The sequence below is a fragment of the Echinops telfairi genome, unplaced genomic scaffold (assembly GCF_000313985.2).
Source record: "Echinops telfairi isolate 266 unplaced genomic scaffold, ASM31398v2 ScPeMD7_655;HRSCAF=1070, whole genome shotgun sequence".
NCBI classification, from domain to species: Eukaryota; Metazoa; Chordata; class Mammalia; order Afrosoricida; family Tenrecidae; genus Echinops; species Echinops telfairi.
Window position 1 is genome coordinate 2,222,545 of NW_022104553.1, and position 10,298 is coordinate 2,232,842.

At 46.1% G+C, this 10,298-nt stretch overlaps 1 protein-coding gene across 1 annotated transcript in view; it reads right to left on the reverse strand.

The window, feature by feature from the left end:
- Positions 1 to 1,874: 1,874 nt before the first annotated feature.
- CDYL (chromodomain Y like) overlaps positions 1,875 to 10,298 on the reverse strand; it is a 136,735-nt gene continuing 128,311 nt past the window's right edge. The window contains exons 6-7 of the mRNA XM_013006978.2: positions 8,884 to 9,027; positions 1,875 to 3,515 (exon numbers count right to left, since the gene is read on the reverse strand). Coding sequence (XP_012862432.1) covers positions 3,357 to 3,515; positions 8,884 to 9,027 — 303 coding nt within the window. The 3' untranslated portion in view covers positions 1,875 to 3,356. The remainder of the gene's footprint in view (positions 3,516 to 8,883; positions 9,028 to 10,298) is intronic.

Genomic DNA, 10,298 nt, shown 5'->3' on the forward strand with positions numbered 1-10,298 from the left:
AGGAATAAGAGAATATCACTCACTCACTGCCAAAGTGACCTATAGGATAGGGTAGAACTTCTCCTGTGACAGTAACTCTGTTAGTATAAAGTCCTTTGTCCCTCAGAGTGGCTGGTGGCTTCGAACTGCTGACCTTGCATGTAGCGGCCCAACTCATAACCACTACGGCCCCAGGGCTCCTGGAAGAGTACCAGGCTACCAAAAATTTTTTTGAGAACTCTCATTTTATAATTATGTTATTCATACTAATAAGTCTTAAAAATGAATATTCAGAACATGTAAAGTGCCTATAACAGTATCTGACATGTGAACAAGTTGTGACAATTGTTAGCATCACAATGGAGGAAACCAAAGCCAAGTGGATGATGTTCCTGGTCTAAGGCTTAAGTGGGCATTAGTGTTGCCTCTATAGTGCTCAATAATTCTTTCAAGGGGCTGAGCAGTACTTAAACCCAGAAGCTAAGGAGCATTGGAGGAAAAAGAGCCCAAATAAACCAGTTGCCATTAAGTTGATTGTGACCCCTGATGATGCTGAGTGGTTTCACTGGCCAAACATTCATCTACTTAATTAAGTTCAAAACCATTAGTAGGTCTGGTGATTTACTTCTGAATGGCCAAAGCAACTGAAAACCCTATAAACAATTCTATTCTGAAACACGTGGGGTCACAGTAGGTAGGGAAACAGATCTGATCATGTTGACTTGTGTATAATGGGAACATTTGCCACATAATCTTGCAACTACTTTCTTTTCCCTACCTTTTAGAAAAATTCCTTTTCCAATAGCTGTGTGGCTGTTGTATAATTGCTTAGCTAATCCTTTGATGTCATTTCTAATTTTTCATTATTAAGAAATCTGAAATGAATTTAATGGCATATATACCTTTATTCTTGTGTCACAAAAGAATTCACTCTTTATGAGTTCTTATAAATACTGTTGTCAAGGTTTGGACATATTTATTTTGACAGATACTGCCAAATTATCCTCTAAAATTGAGTCTATTTTTCAGATAGCCCCAGTGTGAGAGGTTGCACTTTCTTGCACCTTCCCAGTGCTGGCCTGAATGTGAGGATCTAATGTGGGTTGGAATTCTTCCCCAAGTGAGCCTTGGTTCTCTTGCCCTGGAAGTCAAGCCAGCAGATGAAAGGTGGACGTTGGCGTCATATCAGAGGGAGTGACATGCCAATACAGGCAAGAACAGCCAATGTAGCATGGAGGGTTGAATCTTGGATGATGGACCCAGACGTTTAATTTGCCGTGAATCTGCTAAATTGGTTCCTTATTTGTAAATTCTATATACCAGACTTGGTGGTTAATTGGGCATAGTAGTTGGAATATGGACTTTGGTTCAAAACCTGGGGGTCAGAAGCCTGGTTCTACCTTGACCGATGAAAACTTGGACTTCACATTAATTAGCTGTAAAAATAGGGATAAAAATAATGACATGGTAGGTGTGCATAGTGGAGAAATAAGGTATATGATTCTATATAACAGAGATAAAATATCTTAAACATAATACCAAATTAAAGATGCTAACCACAGAAATTTGTGATAGAATATGAAATTCAAAAAGAAGCCGAACTAAAAAAAATATATTTTAAGTCTCTTTATAGGTGGTACCAAGTAGAGAGAAGGAGCTGGCTAACACAATTCAAGACAACCTGAGTGAGAAGGGCCAAAGCAGAGGTTCACTTGGCAGGGCTTTAGTCTTGTTCAATTTCTTTCTCAGCCAGTAGTTAACACAGGTATTAGCTTCACTCCTCTAAACCCTGTACAAATGTTTCATTCACACAAGTATACTAAGAAAAAAGATTAGAGAAACAAAACATCCCATGAGACCACAGAAGTAAAGAATCATCATAGAAACTGTTCAAATGTGTTAAGAAATATTAGTTTTATTTAACCAGTTTTCACAGCTGAATATTTTATTCTATAAAAACTTTACAAATTGTACAGTTTATATATAGCTCAAACTACTGAACAAAAAAGTAGGTCCCACAGATGCAAAAATACTGTACCAATCGATCCCAGGCAAAGGTAGATTTATATACTATATAGCTCTCCACGTCATCTGGAGGTGGTCAGCTCTAAGTATAAACTCCAAAACTATACAAAAATAAGGTCTGATTTTATTTCACTCTTCATACATTCAATATGACTGCAAGCTCAGAAGCCTAAGTAATAAAAGGCATCTGTAGTCAGGAATCAGCACCCTCCTGGAAGGAAGGCAAAATGTCTATGTACACAGGGCACTCTTGGACACCATACTGTTGTCGGTATATTGTGTAGGCATAAACGTATAGACAGAGAACATTAAAAGTCTAACATAAGGTAGTTGATTTTTGGGGGGTGGTGATGGAGGAGTATCTACATTTAATAGTGTGCCAAAAGAACTTTAACTTATTAAATAAAATACATTCTAAGTGAACCTAAAAATTATACATTATTATAAACATAAAAATACTTCTTTTTGGTGTAATACATCAAATCAATTACATCTGCAAATAGAAAACCAAAACTGTATGTAAAGTAGTATTTCTCACCCAGAAACAAGAATCACTTATGAAGTTATTTCTCAAAAGGGTCAAAAAACGATTTTAAACCTGCCAAAACCAACATATAATTTAGATATCCATACTTACGCTACTCAGTGATTCACTAATACTGCAAAACAAGCTTTCTTCTAGAAAAAGAGTGGTTTCTTCAAGTTAACTGGGTAATAACTGACATATTAAAAAAGAACAAGGACCAGCTGATGTCTCAGTATATACCCTAGGTGGGCAATTTGTTTGGGAACTTTTCATCAGAAGGAATCATCCTGAAGAGGAAGGTTTATATTTGAGTTAGATTTTTCCCTCTCTGAGGCATGTGTACCTTCATGGAGACCAAGGCAATGCCTCCGATCTCTCTTTATCACTGTTTGAGACAGGAAAAAGAAAGCTGGCTAACAACATTTAAAATTGTGTGTTCTAGAAGGAAAAAAATGACATTATTCTAGGCATTGCTGGCACCCAAAGACAGCAAAGCACAATTCGTTTCTTTTGTATACAGCGCTAGTCAAGAACAGAGACGAGCTTCGAAAGAGCAGTGTAGTGCTCGTCGTTACATTTCATACATGTGTGGACATTAAGTATAAAGTAATGACATTTGGACTAAGGAGCTTTGTAGTTATTTATTGTCAAGTCACAGTACTTAAAAACTCCTTGATAATAAATAGCTTGGAGGTTTCCAGTCCTGCTTCCAAGCATCAGGTACGGGTAAATTTATTTCAGGCTGTGAGGTGGAGAGTAGGGTGACGTGGGGCCATGATGTCCCCCACCAAGCAGCTCCAGTGTCCTTCAGTAGACGTGCTGACAATCAGAACTCATCAATTTTCCTCTGCAGATATTTCAACATGGAGTCCATGCCTTGGGCGGAACCCCAGATTTTCTTCAGTACTTCACACTCCCTCTCATTTGCCTGCTCCAGCTCCATCTTCATGTTGCAGCGCACAAGGGCTTTGCACTCCTCAAGCACCTGGGCCAAACAATAAGCAGTGAGTAAGGGGGGTGAGTATGTGCATACGTGTTGGTTCTGCCTCTCTCTTGATTACTGAGGCAATCTTCCACGCCGAGCAATTACCTGTTTCATAACGAGGCTGTCCCTTTCACAATACATGTTAGACTTAGTACCTGAATAAATCATATTTCAAATCAGTTACTGGATATACTCTCAGTTTCAAAATGGCTAGTTAGTTATTGAGAGTGGGACTTAAGTGCTGCCCTGGCCCTTACTCAGCAGTGAGCCAGCTCTCTGTCCCCTAGCAATTGTTGCTGGCCAATGAGGGTCCCTGGATATTGAATACTTTGATGCTCAATGAAAAGGGTTCAATGGCTGCTATTTAAATAGAATGGTTGTTCACAGATACATCTGGAAAAGGTTTGGTGGGAGTTGTGCTAGTTAATATTAAGCAACATTTCACCTTTTCATTTGCTAAATGAAATTTTTGTTGGGAGGGGATTAAATATTTCCAGTATACTTAGTCGGCTGGACTGCTGACCTTGTTTGTGGCCAGCTACCCAAAGCATAACTTCCTGTGCCACAAGAGCTCTTTGAGAACAGTAAAAACCCAAACCCCAATCCACTGTTCCCGAGTTGGCTCCACCTCAGAGTGACTCTGTCCTCACAGTGACTCTGTGAGACAGGGAAAACTGTTGCCCCTGCTGCATTTCTGAGACTAACTCTTCAGAGGAATAGAGAGCCTCATCTCTCTCCTGGGGGGCCGCTGGGATTTTAAACTGCCGGCCTTGCTTTAGCAGCCCAACGAGTAACCACGATGCCAACAGAGCGACCCTCCAAAGCAGGGGTCCTCAAACTTTTAAACAGGGGGCCAGTTCACTGTCCCTCAGACCCGTTGGAGGGCCGGACTATAGTTAAAAAAACCCAACTATGAACAAATTCCTATGCACACTGCACATATCTTATTTTGAAGTAAAAAAACAAACGGGGCAAAAACACCCAGTGGGCCGGGTAAATGTCCTCGGCGGGCCGCATGTGGCCCACGGGCCATAGTTTGAGGACCCCTGCTTTTAGAGTCTAAAGGCAGAGTAAGACCTCCTCGGTGGGTTCCTGAGACTAACTCTTTAGGGGAGTAGAAAGCCTCATCTTTCTCCTGCAGAGCTGCCAGTGGTTTTCAACTACTAACCTTGCAGTTAGCAGCCCAATCAATATGTATCCACTACACTACCAACAGTAAAGAACTAGGTAAGTGTTAGTTTCTGTAATGTCTATACACATATTTAAAAAACCAACCTAAAACAACCAAATCCATCAAGTTGATTCCAACTCATCGTGACCCTATACAGGACTTCTGGGTAACAGCTGGTGCACTTGAAGAGCATTTACCCCACCCAGCTCCTGCAGACATCGACAGGATATTTACATTACGAAAACTCAGATGACTTCTGATTAGTACCGTTCTTTAAATGCTTGCATATTTTCAAGCTGTTGTTATAGACATTGCTTTTATCAGGAATTCATACAAAGGTGGCTTTGTAGCAAGCAAAAGTGGTATTTAGGAGACCCTGTATTTGTGTGAATTCTTTGAAGGCAAAGGTATTTTAGAAGTACCATTCGGACATCCCTTCTCTATGCCCTGCCCGCCGGACACCCCCGAAGAGTCTCGGCGTGGCTCCGTTTCACTTTAAAAGTGAGAACATAGTCTTGGAGTGCCCAAGTGGGCTGGGTAAGCCAAGACCGGCTCCAAGACCCAGTTTTTCACCCCCAAGCCCAGCCAGGTGCAAGGAGCCTAGTGGCATAGAGGTAACGTGCTGGACTGCTGACCGCCAAGATCTGCAGTTGGAACCGACCAGAGGCTCCTCGGGAGGAAGATGAGGCTTTGTGCCCCTGTGAAGATTTACAGCCTTGGAAAGGCATGGATGGTGGTGGGACAGTTCTACTCGGGCTTATAGGGTTGCTATGAGTCAGAACCGACTTGATGGGCGAGAGTCCAGCTGCTGTGTGATTATATGATCACCAGACCAGGGCCTGACCCCTGCGGCCTGCCACGGGCAGGGCTCTGCGTGTGGATGTGCTTGTGCGTGTCTGCTGTGCACCATGGATGCCGGCACGTGGCTCCAGGGCGGCGGGCTCTGATGGGCCCCATCTGCCAACGACCAGGCCGAGCTGCAGAGTGTCTCTCGGGGGACTCCTTCCCGTGCTAGTCCTCCTGGCTTTTGGGGAAGCATCAGGTGGGCCCTGAACTGTTCAGTCTTCCTGTATTCCCTCTGATGCCCAAGAACATCTCCTGTCTCCTCCTCTGGCTGAAGACCACCCTCACAGGGTGAAAGATAGGGAGGAGAGTAGAGATCTAAACTTTGTCACCGCTTGGAACACAATGAGTAGGCTAACAGCAGCAGGAGGGATTGCAGTCAGATAAGAGGAAAGACTTACTGGGTGGAAGACGGTTCCTTTATGGTACAAAAATCCCTCAGCCTAGGTCAGATTCAGGAGCCTGAGAGACACAAGTGGTCTGTAGTCAGCTTTTCACCTAAAGGCCGACCCTGCCCGGAAGTTCCTCTGAATAAAGGCCAGGAAAACGGCCTGAGTAGATGAGAGTCAGACAACGATGGAGCAGTTCTCTCTTACACTTGGGGCCCACCTGAGCTCGAGGCCGACTTGTGGGCAGCTAACAACAACAGGAGGTCATGTTCAGTGACAGAAGGTTCTTAAGAGTCCTCGGATGACCGCCTCCTGAATGGCCTGTGGGCACCATCTGGACACAGCTGGCAATCAGAACATCCACTGCCCACAACAACCTGATGCAGTAGATGCTACCATTTCCTTGTCTGCTGGAGGAGGAGCCTGACGGGGACCCCCCCGCACCTTCATACCACAGCCCGCGCACACCCTCACTGCAGCCAACAGCCCGTGTCAGGAGGACAGTTGGGATTGTGGGGTCGGTGGGAGGTGGAATGGGCAGGGAGGGGGCAGGGCTTGAGGAGGGGCAGGCAGGGTTCCGATGCAGTACAGTCTGCCCTGCTCAGCAGAACACCCTGCGGGCATTGGCGCCTAGTGCCCAGACTGGTTGCAAGTGAGCATCCACGTGCAGTTCCCCTCCCATGCTCCAGATGGCGGGCAGGGGCCTGGACACTCGCCGCAACCTTTCCCCAGCCCACGTCAGGATCACATCCCTGCAGGTGCCTTGGATACTACCCAGGTGGAGGTCGTACGCCCTGCCTTGGAGCCGCCTTGCAGCCACCAGAGTGCTTGTGCCAGCCGCCCGGCCACTGCTGCGTGCCAACCCCAGGCGCTGGCTACGTTTTGGGGATTCCCTGGTCTGTCCACTGGGCTCCTGGCCCTGGAGCAGGCTGTATCAAACCCACCCAAGTGCGGGGAATGTCTACCAGCAGCTCAGCTTGCCCCTTGTGCCCCCTCACTCACAAGCAGGGTGCTTGTGGCGGGACCCCAGTTGTGGCAGCAACACAGGGAACTTGTGCTCGGTACACGAGCCCAGGAAGCCCTTGGCTGAGGGCCGGGAGCCAGGCAGTGTGACACAGGGTGTGGGATGACGAAGCCGTATGCAGATGGTGCCACTCGCAACTCCCTGTAGCTCAAGGGCAGCTTCACTCTTCCGGTCACCCGCTCGATGTGGGTTTCAGAGAAGCTCTCTGCTTCCCTGCTCTGTTGGGCCTCCTCCCCATAGGCCAGAGAACCTTCTGGAGCTCAGGCTTCTGCCACACCCAGCGGCTCCCCAGTCACCCAGCTTAGGGCCCTCGTGCCCCGCTTCCCCGTATCCGAAGGTGGGTGGAAAGCCCGTGCCTGCTCTGGGCATGAACAGGCCTTTGTGGTGGGCAGGGAGCAGCCATCAAAGCCAAGCGAGCTGGGGCAGGCCTGGGAGCTGTGGGGCCCCTTGCTTCCCACGGCTCCCACGCCTGGCCACCACTCTGCGCCGTGTGGCTCCCATGGTCACAGCCTCCCACCCCCTTCCTCCTCTCCTTTCCACCATTCTAGGGACCAATCGCTCAGTTAGCTAGGGAAGGAAGTGTGAGCTTCGGGCAGCAACAGAACAGGGCGACCCTTTGTCCCATAGATGCCGAGACAGGGCACAAGGGAAAAGTGCTCGGGTGCAAGGGAAATGGCAGGACACAAAAGGAAACGGATATTGGTCTCACTGTGTCAGTTTGTCTTACTGAGGTGTCTTGTGTCTTGCCGAAAACGATGTAACTGGCGCCTCAAATGCCAGCAGGGCCACCCAAAGGGAACAGACCAAGAACGGTTTAAGAACAGGGAATCCACTGCCCACTGCAGAGGAAGGAGCCACTAAGAAGCTTATGCTTAGAATGGAAACCCTGTCCGGTACTTGAAGGCCTAATGAATGGGAGCAGACCACTGTCAGGTGGCAGAGGAGGGGCCTCTGTGCTCAGAAGGCTCTCCAAATTGCACTCGGCTGAGCGGCCCCTTGTGATGTGAAGGGAACAACGCCTGGGGCAGTGGGGCCTTGGGTTTTCATTTCCTGATGGCACAAAACTCAAGAAGAAACAGCTGTAAAAATCTCCCAATAATTGAACATGGAATGTATAAAACATGAATCTAGGAAACGTGGAAGTCATCTACAATATAAGGCTGGTATCCTAGGCATTACTGAGTGAAAGAGACTGGTACTGGCATTTTGAATTAGAAGATCATGTGGCTTACTATGTGCGGAATGACCCAGTCAAGAGGAATGGCATTACGTGGTTTGTCAGAAAGGACACGTCAGTATCTTTTCCGAAGTACAATGCTGTTTGTGATAGGATTAGAGCTGTCCACCTTCAAGGAAATCCAATCAATACAACCATTATTCAAACTGACGCACCAACCACCAAAGCTAGTGATGAGGAAATTGAAGAAGTCAACCAATGTCTTCAGTCTAAAATTGATCAAATATGCAATCTTGATGCACTGACAATTATTGGCTATTAGAATGCAAATGTTGGAAACAAAGAGGAAGGGACAGTAGTTGGAAAATATGGTCTTGGTGATAGAAATGAAGCTGGAGATCGCATGATAGAATTTTGCAAGACCAATGACTTGTTCATAGAAAATATCCTTTTTCAATAACACGAACAGCAGCCCTACACATGGGCTTCACCAAATGGAATCCACAGAAATCAAATGGATACATTTGTGGGAAGAGATGCTGGGGAAGCTCAGTACCAGCAATTACCACCAGGCCAGAGGCTGACGGTGGAACCGATCATCAATTACTCATATATAAGTTCTGGTTGAAGCCGAAGAAAATTAAAATAAGTCCATGAGAGCCAAATGTGTGTGTGTGGGGGGGGTGGGGGGGGGAGCACCATTCAAGGATGCTTTCACAAACTTGTGGAAGCCCCCTCAAATGTTGAGAAAAAATTAGACTTACAATTGGATTACATGAGGCAAGTTCCTTAATTCGAACCATCACTTCCTGTGTGAATGTCCCTGGCCAAAACACCTGGGAGACCAGTCCTTTGCCACATGCTTCCTGTGCAGTCAGCTTCCGTCCACTGAGCAACATTTCATTTGCCTGAAAGAGAAAATTCATGTTGATGTAAAATGTAATAGATATGCACAACTTGGTCAACGCTTCATGATGACACTAAGAAATACATATGAGTAAAGGATGTCATTTGTAAATGCTATGGCACACACAATCTTGCAACACTAATAGTAACAAACCTAAAAGAACTCCTGTGTGTAGTTACACAGGTAGATATGCACATAGGAAAGCACATGTGTATGTACTTTTGTAAACATGCATATATGTTTGTATGTGCAATAACATTTGAGGATAAGTCCAAAGGTATTGCTACTCAGGTTCCAGTTCATATACACAACGGTTTAATCGGAACAAAACATGTACCTGCAACCACACAGAGAGGTCCTGGGGCCAGCCCCAATCCCAACTACATGGACACCCCTTCAAAGGACAGCACTAAAGCAACAGCTCAGGGAGATGGGTACATCTGACCAGAGCACGCAGGCGCAAACAAAGAAGGAAGGAGAGAGCGGAACCCATCCTGGCTCACCAAGCCCTGAGGATGATATTCCTGCTCAGAGCCGCCAATGCACAGAGAGGACCATAGGGCTGGCCCCACTATGAGACACAATGTCCCTCATGAACCCACCGTGCTACAAGGGACAACACTGGAGGCACAGTGCAGGAATTGAGCTCAATCCCCCCTCCCAAGGGGATGGACAACTGGGGGTGGGGTGGGGGAATGCTAAGGGCGTGCAAGGAGCAGCAAGGGGAGCAAAGCAATGAAGTCTCCAGGGAATACCAAAAACAGACCTTGGGGCCAGGGAGTGACATCCCATTCAGACTCAACAGGAAAATACTCCTAAAGGACAACAAACAGACCTAGAACTATTTTTAGGCATTCCTTTTTTTTTTTGTCGTTTGGTTTTTTGTTTCCTTCTGCTCTGCCTTGTTTTTGTGCTTATTATTGTCTCTATATGTCTATTTAGATGATATAGATTGGTTAAACAATCTAGAGGAGAAAATAATGGGACCGATGGTTCTGGGAGGACATGGGAGAGGGGGGTGGGGTGGGGAGAAAGGAAGTGGCTGTTAACCAACCCAGGGACAAGGAAACAAAAAATTATCTAAAATCGATGGTGAGGAGGGCACAGGATGGCTGGTAGGGCTTGATCAAAAGCAATGCAACTGAAAGGAATCAAGGAAGCCTGAGTGAAGGGAGAACATGACAGTGGGACAAGAGGAAAGTAAAAGGAAATAGAGGAAAGAATTAGGAGGCAAAGGGCATTTATAGAGGTCTAAATACAGGCATGTACATA